This window comes from Lingula anatina, chromosome 7, assembly GCF_051362555.1.
Source record: "Lingula anatina isolate TDL-2025a chromosome 7, LinAna3.0, whole genome shotgun sequence".
Lineage (NCBI taxonomy): Eukaryota > Metazoa > Brachiopoda > Lingulata > Lingulida > Lingulidae > Lingula > Lingula anatina.
In genome coordinates this window covers 10,949,929-10,968,962 of record NC_141773.1, presented here as the reverse complement: position 1 = coordinate 10,968,962, position 19,034 = coordinate 10,949,929, and the positions used below count along the sequence as shown (strand labels likewise).

Sequence of the window (19,034 nt, the reverse complement as noted above, 5' to 3'; positions counted from 1 at the left end):
GTGTTAGTAATTTCTGCTATCTCCTCCTAGACTATTGCAGGTAGGAAGTTGAAACTTTGGGAATTGGTAGACCCATCTTCAGCAATGTGCATAGGCACATTGGAATTTTATTGCCACAGGGGGTTGGGCTGTCCCTGGGGGGTAATTGATTCAAAATTCTTATGACATTGTAATTTCTGCTATCTCCTCCTAGACCGTTAGAGATAGGAAATTGAAACTACGGAAATTGGAAGATCCATCATCAGGGATGTGCATGGGCATTTTGGAATTTTAGTGCCACAAGGGAGTTGGGCTGTCCCCATGGGGTGGTTGATTCTAAATTCTTATAACATTGTAAGTATCCCCGCACTTTTGGGACAAAAGTCGGGGATCATGTTCTCCCGCCCGTCCGTGCGTCTGTGTTAGTAATTTCCGCTATCTCCTCTTAGACCATTACAGATAGGAAACTGAAACTTCGGGAATTGGTAGACCCATCATCAGGGATGTGCATGGGCATTTTGGAATTTTAGTGCAACAGGGGGTTGGGCTGTTCCCGGGGGGTGGTTGATTCTAAATTCTTATAACATTGTAATTTTCACAATCTCCTCCTAGACCATTACAGATAGGAAGTTGAAACTTTGGTGAATAGTTTACCCATCATCAGGGATGTGCATGGGCACGTTGGAATTTTAGTGCCACAGGGGGTTGGGCTGTACCCTGGGGGTGGTTGATTCTAAATTCTTAAGACAATGTAATTTCTGCTATCTCCTCCTAGACCGTTATAGATAGGAACTTGAAACTATGAGAATTGGAAGATCCCTCATCAGGGATGTGCATGGGCATTTTGGAATTTTAGTGCAACAGGGGGTTGGGCTGTCCCCGTGGGGTGGTTGATTCTAAATTCTTATAACATTGTAATTATCCCCGCACTTTTGGACAAAAGTCGGGGATCACGTTCTCCCGCCCGTCCGTGCGTCTGTGTTAGTAATTTCCGCTATCTCCTCTTAGACCATTACAGATAGGAAACTGAAACTTCGGGAATTGGTAGACCCATCATCAGGGATGTGCATGGGCATTTTGGAATTTTAGTGCAACAGGGGGTTGGGCTGTTCCTGGGGGGGGGGGGTAGTTGATGCTAAATTCTTATAACATTGTAATTTTCACTATCTCCTCTTAGACCATTACAGATAGGAAGCTGAAACTTTGGGAATTGGTAAACCCATCATCAGGGATGTGCATGGGCATTTTGGAATTTTAGTGCCACAGGGGGTTGAGCTGTACCCTGGGGGTGGTTGATTCTAAATTCTTAAGACATTGTAATTTCTGCCATCTGCCCTAAACCATTAGAGTAAGGAAGTTTAAACTTTATTATGTAATCATTTTTCATTTATCTAAAACATTATTCATGTTTTATTTATCCAAATACGTGGATATAAAACTTTTCTGTTCTCTTTTCTGTTTCTTAGCGTATATATATATATGTGTGTGTACCAGTGTACATACATGTATTTTTATATTTATAAAGATTTTTTACATTTATATTTTTAAATACCTTTGGATAAAGCAGTGATGTGTATGTATGTGTGTGCGTACGTGCGTGTGTACGTGCGTGTGTGGTAAGTGGTCCCTAGAGGTGAGCTGCTCTTGATAATATGGGGAAGTGCGGGGATATGCGATGGCTACCCATCGACACCATCTAGTTTATAATTTATCAACAGTGGCTGATTTAGAGGGGGGTCAGGGGGTCTTCGGTTTCTGAAAAACATATCACACCAATATTCCCCTCTTGAAATTGTTAAATAGGCCTATATATGAGACTATGAGAAATTCAAAATGATATGATTCATACATCATTGACGTCTCGCGCCTTTGTTCGGGTTTAAAAGTTTAACTTCTGATTCCATGAATGGCGAATGTGGGCTTCATGCTGAAAATTTAATTTTAGTCAGCAGGCCAATTCCCCTAACTGAGCAAAAATGTATCGTAGCATGGTCTAGCATGGCAGTAGACCTTATAAATCGATTTGTGTGTGTGTGTGTGTGTGTGTGTGTGTGTGTGTAAAGAATGACACCCAATGCTGATTTTTCAGAATAATTTTCACATAGGGGAAACAGGTGTAACAGGAATGAAAGTCCTAGGAATGGAAGTCCGGGCTACCATATGATTAGTACAGGTTAATTGGGGTTAGTATAGGCCTATGGACGAATGTCACCGGTACAAAGTAATGGGAAGCGGACTATGGTTTCTAGCGGACTCCCATTCCTGTTACACCTGGGCTACATGTGTGTAATAGGCTCAGTTAGACACTTTTGTCCTTGTAGAGTTTCGTATGTGACATCGAATATTTGCACGACTTGAGCATATGAAGCTATCACCACCGGGCTTATTTAACATTCGTGAACAGTTTCAGCAACAACCTCTCATCTAAAATGAGCTATACCTGTTGTTATTTGCATAACAACAAGTTGGTCATCATACTCAGTAGTGCAAGCTGTCTTCCCGAATGCTCATTTGGCAGTTAGACAGAGTCGGGTGTAGACGCAACAGTAGGCCTATGTGTGCTGCAGTCAGAAGGTCGAGCTATTATAAGGCGTGGAAGCAAATGTATGTTTGTAAGTATCACTATTTCTTCATCAACCACAGCCATTAAATACTAAAGGAGCAGAAGAATGAGAAAAGTATTTACGACAAATATTTAAGACATGAATCCTTTTACTATGTTTCCATTGTTACTTGTATGTCACTCGGATGGTTATAATTATTGCTTACAGTGCATTGGGACTCCAAATGTTCAGGCATTAATCTGAGTTTTGATGATAACCGAAGTTTGCTTGAAATCTTCTGCACTTTGTAACCCTCTGTTGGAACATTTTGTGTGCCCCGGCCTTGACAATTAATTTTGAATAATTTGACCCAATTTAAAATGTCGTGTGTGTTTAAATGTAAGAAGACCCTATTACCCTAATTAATTAATTGGATGATGCTCGTCACCGTTCTGAGCTGCCGATCCAAAGATTTCGAGTGCTCATTGCACAATGATTGACAGATACATATTTTACACAGCCTGTCGTCTCCATTGTGCCGTGTGTTGTCCATCCATTACACGGGTCACTGTATGAAAACTTATTATATATGTTCAATAATTGTTATAATTTTCGAAGAGAATTTGTAAATGATCTCTTTCTCTGAAATGCGTCAACATGTACTACAACACGTGTTATAACTTTTCATATCAAGAAGAATACATTAACGGTCGTAGCAATAACCTCACCCACCCTGCAAATGAAACGGGTTGTGCCATCAATGTTACTTTTTTAACAAGAGGCCTCAAATAGTCATATCCCAGTTCATAATTTTGGTTTTGCGCTAGCTGAATCTGAACATCAGACTAGTCAATAATCGTGCACGCCATTCCATTTATATGTGTCCTCTGCCCTGTGATATAGCATGCATTATTAGAATGTAGAGAGCCTGTCTGTTTAGTTCAAAGTTGTAAATATTATTTTATCTTTTCAGGAGATCAACGAGATTCTTCATAGCATCCGCCTGAAAGCAACCTATGAAGTCTAGCCTTTGTTTAGTTCACACACAGGAACCCACGCTCCTTCGTACATCTATTACATGAAAACTCAATAAAAAAACTTTTGTAATTTGGCATTTTATTTTTCACTTTGTTATGAAATTATTGTGATAAGGATAGTAGTAATCATAATGGAAAATGAGTTATTTTTAGTGTTTGAGGACTATCAAATTCAATCTGATCTGTAAATAATGTCAATGTTTTTGTGGTTGACGGTTTTCTGTGGTACCTAAAATTTAAATTGTTGTAAAATGACCAGTATTTTCTAAATAACCCCTCCAAGCTGTTTTAGCGCACTGAAATAAAATATCTAAAATGGTTTCCAATAATCTACATTTTGTAGTTCAAATTTATATAAATTTCCAATCCTGGATTTTAAAAAATTCACATGAGATTTTTGTTCTATAGCATATGGAACTAATTCGTTTGGATATAATTTTCCTATATTGTCTTATATAGGGAGGGTCCTATTTTGACGGGTTTTGGCTTTTGCTATCGTGAATTGTTTTAATATGGCGGCCTTTTCTTGGTATAAATATTTAATTTGATATTTGAACGTAATAATGAAAAGGTGGGATGATTTTGATGTAAGCTTAAATCAAGTTAGTTCTTTTTAATGGATACGGCTGAAATTGATAAAAAATTGATTTCTGGGAAAAAACAAAATTTCTTCAGTTCCTGTTCTCTGAACCAAATTGGGATAATTAAATGACTCGCCCCACCTGCCACCCCTTCTTATGCAATAGACTCTCCCCACCTGTCACCCCTTCTAATGCAGTGGACTCACCCCACCTGTCACCCTTTTTTGCAATGGACTCGCCCCACCTGTCACCCCTTCTTATGCCATGGACTCGCCCCACCTGTCACCCCTTCTAATGCAATGGACTCGCCCCACCTGTCACCCCTTTTATGCAATGGACTGGCCCCACCTGTCACCCTTTTTTGCAATGGACTCGCCCCACCTGTCACCCCTTCTTATGCCATGGACTCGCTCCACCTGTCACCCCTTCTAATGCAATGGACTCGCCTCACCTGTCACCCCTTTTATGCAATGGACTGGCCCCACCTGTCACCCCTTCTAATGCAATGGACTCGCCCCACCTGTCACCCCTCTAATGAAATGGAGACGCCCCACCTGAGATCCCTTAGACTGAAATCCCTCCCTTTTCACTACTCCTGTGTAAGCTGACTTTGTAAGCGACTTATTGGAATGGATTTTCTAAAATTAAGTTAAAACAATTAATTCATTACAAACGCCAATCAACTATCACGATTAATTGAAAACACCTTTTTAATAATTTTGATAAACCTTATTACAAAATTGAAGTCTACTTTAAAATAATTGTTAAAGCTTTTCATCAAGTCGGTAATTTCGGGTAATTTCAAATTCGGGTAAAATCCTCATCGATCTAGTCGCCGACTAACCCCCACCCCAATTTGTAATCAGCCACTAGGTGTAGTTAAGACAGCGTGTGACACAGGCTTGATGCCCAACGTTAAATACCGACAGCGTATGGCGAGACTATTGGTAAATATAACCGACACATATCTTTTTATTTTTATAACATTGTTAGAACGTTTAAATACTAGAGGGGATGATTAAAGTTGTGCAAATTCTAGTGATATAAAATGTGAAATCCTTTGTTCATGTGTTTTTGCCAAAATTAATAAAAAATGTATAATTTGTAAATTTCATCAAAATTTATATACGTTAATAGAACTTGCTGGCAACGTTTCTCGGATCAATGATGATGACAGTGGCAGTGTAGAACGTTAGAATATCTCCCTTAACATTTGTTGATGGTCTGATAACCCCATTAAAAAACTTTCGGGGCCCTTGAGCAGGCCCCAAACCCCACGCCAAGGGGGGGGGGGGGGTAAAGTCAGCTTCGCATCCGCGGACCCCTCTTCAATTAATCCTGGATCCGCCCCTGTATTAATCTTATTAAACACAATTGATCACATAAACAGTATCGCAATTTTTTCATGATGACCATTCTAGTCTTTATTATTCTAAGAGTTCATAATTCACAAGCAGATAACTTTTGTTATGTTAGAACAGCGCAGGTGCTCAAACCCACCAATTTTAACTTACTAAATAGCCCTAATTCGAGAACAAGAACAAAGTTTGAAGAAAGAAGGAAATGTGAAGAATGACTTTGTACGAATTTTACTTACTTTATTTTATCTATTTTGGGGGAAGGGGTTAAAAATATCAGCAATGTGTAGATTATGATGCATTTTCATAATAAAAATCAGCAAACATGACACCACCCTCTTAAACAAAGTAAAAATACAGGGATTTTCGGAAACACTGGGAATCTCGACTAGAAGGAGTGAAATTATCTGTGATGCTCTGTTATATACAAGGCAAGAATAGATAAATGTATATAAATTGCTAAAATGTTATTGTGTTATATAGTCCATAGTTGGCAGTAAGAAGGAGACAATATTGGATAGTTTTCAAACCTGGTGGAGACTGCCTCTGTACTACTGTGACTTGATGATATTAGTGACGAACAATAGAAATTGAATAACTACTCAGATGAATGGGTTAAAGACCGATATTTTAATCAATAACATTTTTGACATGAAATCCAAGCAACAGACATAAACGTATACTTAAATCATAATTTTATTGTCCAGCACACGTTTATTAAATGGAAAAATGGAGTAATGCTTCTTAATATGCTCGACTGTGTGGCATGGTTCGTAGCTCTACCTGAAAGAAAATAAAGATATATGTTGAACAAATCTGGTGAAGTTTGTTTAAAAGATCAAATCAATCAAATTCTAAATTAATTTTTTAATCTACCCGGTTTTCGTGATATGGTTCTTTTGTAAAAACAGGTTCCAGATACGCATAAACAACCAAAATTCTAAATATTACAATGAAAGGCGTTGGAAAATATCTTAAACCAATCAAAAGATTCTGTATCATCAAAAAGAAAGAGGAATATATATGCAGTATATTTTACAGAACACCATCAACATATAATAATTCCAATGAACATTTTCACTAGAATGGATTTATAACATCAGATGTCTGGTTCGTTTTGTTAGAAATCATTCCACACGATGTCCAAATGGGCACATTAGTCAATTTAAAATTTCACAAGCGGACAATCCAAATAAAATATTTTATTGTTGTTTTCTTTTTTCAGTTTTAGATAATGACTATCAAAGTGGCTAGAAATGAGCATCATGAATGTGAGTTATATTTTAAGCGTGTGGGTGTTTGCTGTTAATTGAACGTTGACTGTAATAATTCCTCAGCACCAGGGTGTCGTGGGAAGCACAGACAGCAACCCTTCCAGTCTTGGACCTCCCCCACCTCCCCCTCCCGCCCACCTCCCCAACTCCTCGGAACAGCAGCATACTAGCGGTTCTGTTAACAGAAAAAACCATGCGCACTCTTAGTTCATAATCCAAGTGGACGGGTCATTTGATTTGGGGGTTTTGTGTAAGTGCAAACAATTGTGCAATTATTATCGTAATTTCATCCTTACAGCACACGCACGGGATCCGTTCTCTATTCTCTTCCACTGAGTTTCAGAACAGCCTTGGCGGCAATGGCGGGACCGGCCTTGGTGGGGTCAAAGGGGTTGGTATCCAGTGTGAAGGAGAGAGCGTTGCCGAACAGGTTCACGCTGGCTTGGACTCCCTTGAAGCCACCGGTAGCGGGGTCGAAAGCGGTTGGGTCGTAAGTAACCTGCGGAAAACGATTTTCTCAGTAAATTTCGTAATCAAGAAGGTATTCATAGATTTCGAATTTGTTGCTTTCATGTTTTCATTGGGCTCTTATACACGCCCATATCTATATATGTGAGAGTGGATGAATTGTGAATTGTGAAACAGGACTTTTTCCAAAAACTAAACTCCTTGCTGTTCATGGCAGTCCTAGATTAATCAAACATTCTACCAAAGGATTATAATAAGATCAACAAAGATCAGACGGCATATTTGCCTATTAAAAGACTAGTATGTAGATAGAAACTGAAATTTTACTTACGGAGAGGATGTCATAGTTGTTCTTTTTAACCTTGGAGAGCCACTGGCGGTCATTGTTGGCCTTGATCAGATTTTCCATGGCAGTCTTGTATCCAGGGCAATCTGTAGGAAATAATTTTAATTTTAATTTTACGATGCAGCGTATCTAATGTAAAGGACTGCAAGAAACAAAAGCTTACTAAAAAAAAACTACTTGCCTCATATTTATATAATATTGATGCAAAATATTTCCAAAAACTAAAATTCAAAATAAAAAAAAAGAAATAAATCTTATGATTTACGAATTTTTATTTCTTGTCCCTCTCCATTTTGAAAAAAAGAATTGCGGGCTGTCATTTTATGAAAATGTTAATTAAAGAAAAATAAACCTTCAAAAAATGTTGATCGTTGGCGTAGTATTCCAATAATTTACCTCGAGATTTTTCAATGTCGCACTGGGTGCAGGTTTTGATGTAGTATTTGCACGCGTTAGAGGCGTCGTTCTTGATGGCGTCACATCCGGGCTCTCCTGCGCGCATGATGCGGTTCAGCTTGTGCATGGCCATCTCGTGGTGAACATCTCTACGGCGCCCTTGAATAAGGATATTAAAGTGTTAAGATTTGTCATTTTATTGTTAGAGCAGTTTTTCACACTCTATTCTTGTGTCTGTTCTGGGTATACATGTTATTATACAGATCACAAATACTTATAGTAACTCCATATGGAATATGGGTTGTTAAATAAGAAAGCATACTGTTTCAGATATCGCAAGTATTGGTGATTAAAGCCATTCGTAACAATAAAATATGTTCGAAGCCCCTCCTTTTTGCTATATTATATTTGTTTTGCTTAATTGAAAACAAAATGGGCAATTACAGATCTACATATTTCAATGAAAAAAAACGTTTTAAACTTTCGGCTCAGTTGTATCATTTAGACTTACTTCCGAAGAGGTCTCCAAAGCCGCTGAAGAAATCTCCAATTTTGCCAATACCACCGCCAATGCCATCAATAACGGTATTTCCTAGATCACCGATTTTATTACCGAAATCGACGAAACCGTTTGCGATGCCTTTGCCAAAATCAACAATGCCATTTCCAATGTTTTTTCCTATGTCTGCAATACCATTTCCAACGTCAATAAAACCGCCGGCGATATTATTGCCGAGGTCTGTTATACCGCCTCCGATCTAAGATATGAGAAAAAAGTTCGATTAATCAATCAATTAATCAATCGAAGATGTTTTGGACATGCGGCAGAAAAGCACCGAAGTAGCAGACATGGAATTAATATTGGGAATATGTATTAAACAAATTAGTTTCACGTATGTTATAAACATATCAATTCACCGTTACTCATTCATCAGGTCTTAACTAATAGCATAGTGGTTTTAGGTAAGAAAATGAGATGCCTTTTGGTTAAAAAAAGTGTCTATTTCCATACGGACTATGGATGAATTGCAATAAAAACACCACGTTTCTGCTCCTTTGACAATTCTACATACTATAGGTTTCTTGAATAAAGAAAAGGCTAAAATATCCAAAAAGAAAAAATATATTGAATAAAAGAAAATAAAATACAGAAAAAGTTACCGTGTTAGTAAAGAAATCTCCTACTTCATTTCCAAGCTTTATTACTCCGCCGCCAATGTCGTCAACGAAGAAGTTTGGCAGACTATTGGAGAAGAAATTGGGAATGTCGGAGGCAAAGAAACCGATACCCTTGGCCAATACTAGCTGGAAATCGGAAGGCTTGCAGGCCTGCTTGGCGCTGTAATAGACAGTTTTTGTTTCTTTGTAGCATCATATGAAACAATTAGAGATGGCTAGAGAGTTTTTTCCGGAAAATGGAGTCGATATCATTAGCAATTCCGATTGATGAACATTGCAAATTACCACTTGAGAGGCTCGGTAGTTTTCTCATCTGGATTTATCTTAAATAAAGCATTGCCTTTCAAATTTCACAAACACGCGTGATTTAATTTTTTTTTGGAAAAGACTAATGCTATCGTTAATGTCGAATGGGCCCAGTAATATTAAATGGAACTCGCGTTACCGGTTTTCACAGGACGTGGTAACGCAAGATTTGCACTCTTCTATCTTCCTATTCACGATAGTGTTACAGGTGACGTTGACGGACTTGAAAGCTTCGATGGAAGCGTTGAAGTTTCTCTGGACGCCAACGATGGCTGCTTGCAGTACCTTCACACCTCCTGCTTGGATGGCTGGATTATGGAATAAAAATGTTTTTAAAAACGTATAACTGAGTGACAGTGGCGTTAGAATAAAGGAACTGAAGCAATCAATCAGCTATATACATGTAATCAATCAAACAATCAATCAACTAGTGAATAATCAAATAATCAATTCATCGATTGATCACACAACGACAGACACCGTAAATGAGAAACAAGGTTTTAAAAAATTGATTATATGATTGATAGGTTGAACACCTGAATAGTAAATTGAATTGGAGAGATAACACTGCGAAGGGTGTAAAGAAGGCACGGCAAAGACAGTATTTTTAAGGTTATGGAAAACTTTTACTGATAGCGTGCCTATTTTAGTAAATTTTTACAGGTGTGTAATTGAAAGCATCCTGGCGTACTGAATTATAATATTGTATAGCAGAGCAACTGAGGAGGATAGAAAGAAACTGCAATAAAGATTATCGGGCAGAATCTCCCCAAGCTGAATTATATTCTTAAAGACAGAATGGAGAAAAGAACTGTTAACGCCATGGAAGACTATTCTCATCCTGCATCATCACTTTTTAAGTTTTTACCAAGCAATAGTTGACTTTTAACTTTTAAAGGCAGTAAACGCTTTTTAAACAGCTTTTATCCAAGTGCAGTTTCGCATTTTAATTTGATCTCAAAACCAAATTCTTAATTTATCTATTGTATTACTTTTACTCTGTATATTATCAAACTTGCTTCAAAAGCAAAATGATTTCCGATTTTTATAATTGGCTAAATAAACTCTTATCTCTTTTTCTTGTGCTTTTGTTAGATTTGAGACTCTATCTGAAAGGGACAGATAGCACACTCAAGGTCATGCACAAAAGAGTCAGCTGCGACACGCAGGGTTTGGTTCCCATTGATTTGTTCCTATTAGCTCTGTCGACATTCGGTGCGAAAAGGTCCTGTTAACTCATAAGAATGAAGGGGGGAAAACACTGGAGTAAGGACGACATTTGCATGATTTTTTAAAAAAAGCTATACTTTCAATTTCATCGCTTCAAAGCACCCAAAATTGAAATGGAGTGTTTTGCCCGCAACATCCCTTGAGTTTTAAACCTCTTAACATCTCATACGAAACTAAGGTGAGGTTTGATCGGATAATCCATGTGAAATTAGCAGTTGGAGAACATGACGAGACTCTGGTGTGGCATAACGATTCTTGACGTTCAAATTACGTTACATTCTCTCTCTCTCTCTCTCTCTCTTCATATATTACGTTTAAAGTATTGTATCCAAAAGGTCATAGTAGTTTATTCTCATTTTTTATTTTTTATTGAACTTATTTTACAAAAACCTTACATCAATGAAACAATAGCTCCCTATGGAAGATGAGCAATTTCACAACAATTTATATGAGCGAAGAATTTTAGACTCTAAATGCCGTTCACAGTGGATTTTACAGGCTGCTTAACAATTAATTGCATAAGATTGAATGGCAGATATATATACAAAAAAAGACAAAAATGAAAATATCTCTAAGAGATAAGACTAAACTCACCTGGAAACATAGAAGCAGGTACTGGAACGGAGGCGCCATAGGCTGCAGCCACCAGAGCTGCCAGTATGAGAAGTTTCATCGTGTCTGTTTGTTTTCTCTTCGTGATAAATGTGCATATATCATGTCCTTGTCCCTTTATATAGGACTGGGGAGGTGGCGTGGAGGGGGGTTTGTGTCAACATACGGGACGCTTGAGATCAGTGACTAACCGCACACTCCTTTGAAACGTGAGTGACAACGGGAATTAGTGACTGATTGGTTTCTTTTGATTAATTCTATGTAGACTGCTTACGTTCTAGATCCATACGCTGGGATTGAGGTCTAAGGGTGTCCTTAGCATTTCCAACACCATCGTTCTCTCTCCCACCCCCTTAATACCAACATTAGTTACATGTGGCAAGCACGATTTGCATATTAAAATGCATAACTATATACTTCTCATATAATTTATTTTTTATACTTTTTCCATTTTTTTCTTCTCTCTGTGACCTAAAACTTGTTTCCCTTTGCTATATACACGTATGTATATTTTTTAGTCTGTTTTAGTCGTGGTACGTTTTTTTATACATAGATCTAGCCATGTATTTCCCCTTTTCAAAAGCAGAAGAAAAATGATGTGAATTAGGTTTCAAACACTAGTGATGTTTTAAGAGTAGGATAACAATTTTATTAGAGGTTATAGGATGGTTAGAGGATGTTTTTTTAATGTCACTGCATTTCAATCGTAATTTTCTTGTAAAAAAACATGCGAAATGTTTTTCATTGCAAATTTGTAATTGGTAACTGAAGTGTTTTTGCATCTCAGAAGCTTTATAAGAAACAAAAGAATTAAAATGCTTCATATTTTGATTAACATTCATTCATGCACGAACGGGTATCTACTATCATTGCATTTGACATTTTGTATCGGAAAGTTGTTGAAATACTTATGCTGGTTATTAATACACACTTTTTGATCTTGTGTAACCAAGATTCAGTATCGCATTTACACAATCAAAGCAATAAAGAAGAAAAATAGTTAGAAAGAAAGAATGAAAGAAAAGGGATCACAAAACCATTCTTTGGATTAATCAACTGCCATATTTACACCAACTTTTGATGTCAGAAGAGTGTATGTGTGTGTGTGCGTGTAGTCATATTTACCTCCGCCGAGGAAGTTGTTTTCACCCCTGTTTGTCTGTTTGTCCGTCTGTCATCAACATAACTCAAAAAGTTATGGACCGAATTTGATGAATTTTTTTTAGGAACTGTCAGAAGTGGGCCAAGGAAGAGATGATTAGTTTTTCGTGGTGATCCGGTCCAATAATCAATCAACAATCAATAATAATCAAAAATTGCTGCCTTGGCGGAGGTCTGCGCTCTCGGAGTGCTTTTCTAGTTCGAGTTATTATCAGTTGTTAAAATATTTAAATATAAGTTAAAATATTTCAAACATCGCTGTTGAAGACTTAGAAGAGGCACATTGGTTGGTCATGTGGTGCATGTGTTGTGCAAGAGATTTTCAGACGCCGCAGTGAACGCCATGTACATTTTTTTGTAACGTGTTCAAAACAATCGCAGAAAGTAGTTCAAGAGTGGGTTAAAAAGGCAGAAAGGAGGCAGAAACATCGCCGTCGTACCAGAATGGATGCACAGTGGCCAGTCAATGGTCGGCATATACTAGATGCGGTGGTTAATCGCAAATCAAGACGATGTTTCTGTCTTCTTCCATTGTATCTCCCATGCCCCTCCATGGCAAACTTTGAACCACCATGGCAATGCTGCTGCCTCTCTTCTGCAACCTTTTTGTTTCCATTGAACCCCTTGTCTCTACCCGCTCATAGTTGTAGAGGACCTCAATTTTATATTGAATAATTATATTTCGTGTATTATCTCGGCACACCTCTAACTTAAACCCAACCCCAAAGGCACGACCCTGTTAATATTAGGATTTGGATTGTCCTCCACACATATGCCAACCACACTGCGTGTACACAGGATTATACTTTGAACTATAGATACGGTTACGTATACCGCATTTCTACTCAGGTTTTTACTTAAACTGTATGGAACTAAAGTAACGTTATGATATTTTCTGTCATTTAACTGGGTGTTTTGTTGGGGGAGGGGGACGCTAGTCATAGATTTGCACATCACACATATAACAAACCTTATTTCATTGCAGTTTCAGAAACTCGAGATGAAGGTCGTGTTTGCCGCCTGTCTTTTGCTGCCATGTGTCCTGGGGCAAGTGACGCAGCTGAGCAGTAACTTTCTAGGGCGTGAGTGTCGTAATAGATTCGTCTCTTCAATGAGACAAAAAACTTACAGAATATCAATACTTAGCAGTACTGATTCAAAAAAGTTAATGTTGCGGTCGTAAATAACTTGCTTGTATTACGTTCTAAACAGACTGGCTTATGATTTAAGTGCCATATGGCTGCTTCCCATAAGATCGGACAACCTGATTTTAATGACCTTGCATTTTATATATATTTGATAAATGTATTATTTCGTACTTATTTTATTTGATATCAAGCGGACAGCATGATTTTTCATGTATTTGTATTTATATTCATGCATTTGAAATAAAGCTTACCGCAGATTCTTACTTACACTGAATAGATAAATAGCAAAACAGAAATATGTTTGTTGTACGTTTGATTAACAATTACTACTGATTTCTCCAGCTCTGACGTCTTCTGGGGGCCAGTACATTGTGACTCAAATCCAAGCAGCCAACAACGACTACAAGGCCAAGGAGAGTGCCTTCCAGGCCGCTACGACAACCTGCCAAAACCTCATTAAAACTAACCAGGAGAAAATCTGCGTTCCATGCATAGTTGACAAATGTAAAGCCAAAGCCAAGTCTTGTAACAGGTAAATGCGGAAACTTGCTACTTGTTTGCTAAATGCCTGCAGCCATTAAGCCAGGAGAAACTGATACCCTTTTTCATAGTGTAGTATCTACCATTAATGATTTCGACCAAGAATCCGGTTGGTTAATTGGTTATTTAGAGAGAGAGGCTGAGGTTTAAAAAAACTTTAACTTTAAAGTGGAATTATCCTTTAAACCAAAAAGTTTCGTCCGATTTGAGCCAAGATTAAATAGTTTTATTCCAATTAAATTGATTAGTTTACCAGTTTTAATTTTTATTGCAAGACAGACATGGCTCTTGTTTCATCCCAGCATGTACTTTTAGAGGACTTATGTTGATATATCTTGAACTGAAAAAGTCTTAAATTTAGTTCAAAAGTTTAAACTGATTGAGGGGCTATAGTAAAAACTTTTCAGCTCCTCTGTGCAAGTGCCCCCTAGCAACGTTACTCAGTACGATGGATGTCTCCCCATCTCAGGCAAAAAAATGACATATTCAGTTTCAGATTTCCAATTTTAGATTTAAGGACAAGTTAAAGGTATTTTAAAGAGTGCGCCAAAAATGGAAGAATTGTTCAAATAGTGTTCATTATGTCAAAACCATATCTAAATTCTGGCAAATCCAGTGCATGCCGACTGCTATCAACGCACGGTATGTCGCGCGTGTCAATTATAATCCAGTCTGCAACTGCCTGCATTACCAGAACCCATGCCATGACGGCTTCTAAGTAGACATCCAAGACCAAAATATTAAGTCTACTAAGACAAAGTAATAATCAGACGTATCCCACTAGACTTTAGCATATTTCGTTCTATAGCATTATGCACTCTTTGTAAAATACATTTAGGCTATAAAACCTTTATGTGGAGTACAATCACATACATTTTAATTAGAACCCTGAAGATTACATCTTAAAGTTAAGGCAAGATCTCAACTAAAGTTTATCTAAGATTTCAACTAAAGGAACGGACTCAAAGCTATCATCTGCTTCAGCTATCAGCTTTATAATGGGACAGCTTAGCTAAGGCGTGTGAACCATAACATGTGGATGTTTTCCTCTATGGGAGACCATGTGAAAGGTCTCCCATAGGAATGTGCTCAACATTATGTAAATTTACCTACACAGAGAGCTGACCTTTAGTGGTGCCATCAAAACAATTGGAGACCTTGGAGGATCTGTGGCCAGTAAAGCTAAAGACGTAAGTAATTTTCTATGGAATCATCGGTTTTAAATCGGCTTTATAGCATCTTTTTGATGACTGGCTTTGCGAATTGATAAAATTGTCCGCGCTCGCATGTTATATGAAGGGCGTGTATTCTCCTTTTTTTCTATTTGAGGTGATGTATTTGTATACTTTGCTCTTTCTTAATACAAGTTTATTATAAAGTTATTCTTATTAGCGTGCTCATTTACGTTTATATTGTGTTTATTTCCATTATAAGTGTATGTGTGGGGAATAAATATTACTTTCTTAATAACCCCAACGCCAACCTGTGACTTTCAGGTCGTTGACAAAGTCATTGGAGGCATTAAAGACGTATTTTCAGGTGACTTACTGAGAAGTATTTTCAGGAATAACTTCAGTTTGAATAAGTATTGACGTTGAAGTTTGATTTAAGATCCATGCATGTTTGTTTAATTAGTTTTTTCTATATTTTGCTTTATACATATCTTTTTCGTATGTAGATAAGATAATATTTTCATAATCAAGTTGTTTTAAGTAACCGAAAGAGAGAGAGAGTATATACATGTAGATATTCATATAAATATATTTTAATATCAATATTATTGAAATAACCCACGAGCAATCACCATTCATAAAGATAAGTCTTTTATTTGTCAATAGGATGGGGGAAACGCAGATCCCTTGCCAAGCGCGCAGAGCCCTCTTGTGGTGAAATCGAGAGAAATGCCGGGGAAGCCTGCAAGAAGTACCAGGATCAATGCTCCTGGTGTAACGTGAATGCAAATAACGGTAAGGTTCTCAACTAACACATTTAAATTGAGTGTTGACACAGCAATCGCATTCTTCAATGGAAGGCACTCTTTTTGGCCCCTGTTTTATTAATCCAGTACTGCATTTTAAACGACATCTGCATCGTAATAAAGCGGTCATTGACCGTTGGTTAATCAAAACTTAAATATTTATGATTATCAGTCAGTGCCCGTGATGCTAATCAAGATGTGCAAAATGAACAATTGTCTTCTGAATTGACCACAGAATGCGTACATGGGTAAAATAGTTAAGATAGGTGGCACTTGTTTGAAATCTACTCTCTCTCTCTCTCTCTTTATCTGACTGGTGTATTTACATGTACCTAAATTTCGTGACATTTTCTGGTCACACACACAACGTTTTAAACAATGTTTGAAATTACAATGCCTTCTAAACATTAATGGGCATTGTAAGGTACATGTAAGTCCAAATGTAGTCAAAAATTGTGTAATAATCCTCATTAAATTATTCTCTATCTAGCTTGCCCAGGGTACTCATCGGCTCGCGTTGCCTATGAAAGTGCCAGAAACACCTACAGCTGGTTGGCTAAGGTGCCTACACAAAACGCTAACTACAGAGTCAAGGCAGTAAGTATTTGTAGACCTAGTACGATACTCTAATGCCAAGGTACCCTTTTTGCGTGCAACACCACGTGACAATGACGTCAATCTAAACTTAGCGTTCTCACCTCATTGCTCTGATGAAGGTAAATTACATTACAAAATGTCCCACAAAGGAGAACGGTATCTATGTACTTTTCTAGTGGTTATTGTAAGGCTTCTCTGCCACACCGTTTATGTCAGCGCCTGATACGAGTGAACGGGGCGCTTTCGTCGAATTTAATGCATTAGGGTAAGGCTTATTCTAAACCTTTTTATACAAGTGTTCAACTGTGATCTACACTTAAAATCTTAGATGCACTTGCTTTCCAAGTTGTTTCTGGTATCGTTGTGTTTAAGGTTTGTTTGTCCCATCTCAAATTACCACAAAAAATCACGCCATTATCTGTACAAAGTAAACAAACAGCACAGGGAATGTGTTGTTCGAGTTTTGGCTAATTTAAGGCCGCTTTTATTATATATATATATATATATGTAGCCCCACAAATAAACTGTCTTGAAACGCATTGCCTGTACTAATATGATGATCAAAGTAATAAAAACATATATAAAATTTCCAATAGGATTAATTATCCATAGGACTATTATGATGCGATCAGTCAGCATAAGTTATTTTTTATTCATAAACATTCCTGTACCTACTGTACATAATTTGTGGGGTTGCAAAGAGGACCCTAGGGTTACTTTTGTAAAGTCTAGAGTATCGACTCTCAATCAGGCATTATCTTTTACTTTATCATGTAAGATATGTTTACAACTATATACCAGATAAAATCTTTCATCGAATCTTTAAAAACACATTTCAGGCCTCCTACGACCAAGCCAACTTCGTTCCAACTTCCGGAAAGTGGTCCAACGTTGACGTCACAGTCGAGATTCTCGGGAAAACTACGAACTTCCGCGTGAACCAAGCTATCAACCCGTACGATAGTGCTGACGGAGCAGTCGTCGCAACACAGGCTTTTGAATGGTGGAAAAGAAACTAAATGTGAATTCTCCATAAGAATATAAATTACCACATATGATCACATAATGATGAATATTTTGTACGGACCAGCACTGTACGGGAAATGAAAACAAAACATTTACCAGCAACTAAGTGTACAAGCAACTAAATGTCAATTTTTAGACTACATGAGTAGCCAAAATAGTATTCAAGCTCAATGGTGAAATTCTGTTTTGACTAACGATAAATATCTATACAAACTATGCAAGGAAACAAATACAATAAACAGCATTTCGCAACCGGCAAGATATTTCTATCAGAATTACCTCTAAAAACTCGAAAAAAAGCAACAGACAAATGGCACAAAGACTATGAAGAAATAATATAAAATAGATGACATTTTAAAATATATTAAAATATATAATGATTTCAACGAGACAGATGATACCAAATATAAGATACTGTAGTTCAGAATAAACTGCATAATCTTTTGCAAAAACTCATATTTAATGAAAATAAATAAAAAATCCCATTAATGCTAGCTACATAACATTGCCAAGGAGACAATAGTTCTTGTATTTTGGGAATTCCCACGTGTACAAAACATGTGGACGTATATGCTTTAGGAATGAGAGAGAATGTGAGAGAAAATATGAATGTCAATACTGAGAGGAATCTTATGTTTGGTTTTTATTTAAACAATATCACATACGACGTTGATTTAGGTCCGAATTCCTACTTGGGTCGGCCTGAAACAATACACCCGACATTACAGAAACATATCCAAATTCTCTATCTATATGTTACCGGAAGAGACGTAGTCTTCCTTACGAGAGATAAATATAATATAATATAATATAATATAATATAATATAATATAATATAATTGTGGAGCCACATAGGTCTTAGGCTGTATTCCCAGAGCTTTTAGATCGATCTATCCCCGCGGGGAGTCTCACTTGATAACTGTCAGATAATCCGTCTTAAATGTCCGTCCCGCCTACTACAAGCTGTAAGGGGGTAATTAACTTTCGTGTCTGCCCGGCTGACAGCTATTTAGCGTGAACCCCCAGGGAGTTAGGTCGATCTAAAGTAGATCGATCAAATCTCTGGAAATGGGGTCTTAGTACAAGAGCGCACAGGTTCAGAACAGCGAACTGAAACATCCGCAGATCAAATATGGCAGACCCGCTTGATAGCGCGTTGCGTAATCCCCGTGGGGAATCTATTCAGTGTCTAATCGGGAATTAATTAGCTTTTAAGTGAGTCGCCATATTTGACCCGCGGATCTGTTTGTCCGCTGTTCTGAAATCACTCTAAAT

At 37.5% G+C, this 19,034-nt stretch overlaps 2 protein-coding genes and 1 long non-coding RNA gene across 3 annotated transcripts; 2 read left to right on the top strand and 1 right to left on the bottom strand.

Annotated features, from left to right (window-relative positions):
• The first annotated feature begins 2,158 nt into the window (after positions 1 to 2,158).
• LOC147760732 (uncharacterized) lies at positions 2,159 to 3,888 on the top strand. The gene is made up of 2 exons (XR_015335510.1): positions 2,159 to 2,591; positions 3,496 to 3,888. It is a non-coding gene; the product is annotated as an uncharacterized LOC147760732 (long non-coding RNA).
• Positions 3,889 to 6,109: 2,221 nt separating this feature from the next.
• On the bottom strand, positions 6,110 to 11,452 carry LOC106172595 (uncharacterized). Its single transcript, XM_013553376.3, has 8 exons — positions 11,292 to 11,452; positions 9,607 to 9,775; positions 9,144 to 9,321; positions 8,494 to 8,740; positions 7,983 to 8,141; positions 7,572 to 7,672; positions 7,069 to 7,271; positions 6,110 to 6,281 (listed from the first exon to the last, which is right to left on the bottom strand). Exons 1-7 carry the CDS (start codon positions 11,368 to 11,370, stop codon positions 7,092 to 7,094), a joined length of 1,113 nt encoding a protein of 370 aa, XP_013408830.1. The 5' UTR covers positions 11,371 to 11,452; the 3' UTR covers positions 6,110 to 6,281; positions 7,069 to 7,091.
• A 1,778-nt stretch (positions 11,453 to 13,230) lies between these two features.
• On the top strand, positions 13,231 to 18,018 carry LOC106172596 (uncharacterized). The gene is made up of 8 exons (XM_087018349.1): positions 13,231 to 13,319; positions 13,456 to 13,552; positions 13,961 to 14,150; positions 15,276 to 15,348; positions 15,655 to 15,697; positions 15,997 to 16,125; positions 16,627 to 16,733; positions 17,573 to 18,018. Exons 2-8 carry the CDS (start codon positions 13,471 to 13,473, stop codon positions 17,750 to 17,752), a joined length of 804 nt encoding a protein of 267 aa, XP_086874475.1. The 5' UTR covers positions 13,231 to 13,319; positions 13,456 to 13,470; the 3' UTR covers positions 17,753 to 18,018.
• Positions 18,019 to 19,034: the final 1,016 nt, after the last annotated feature.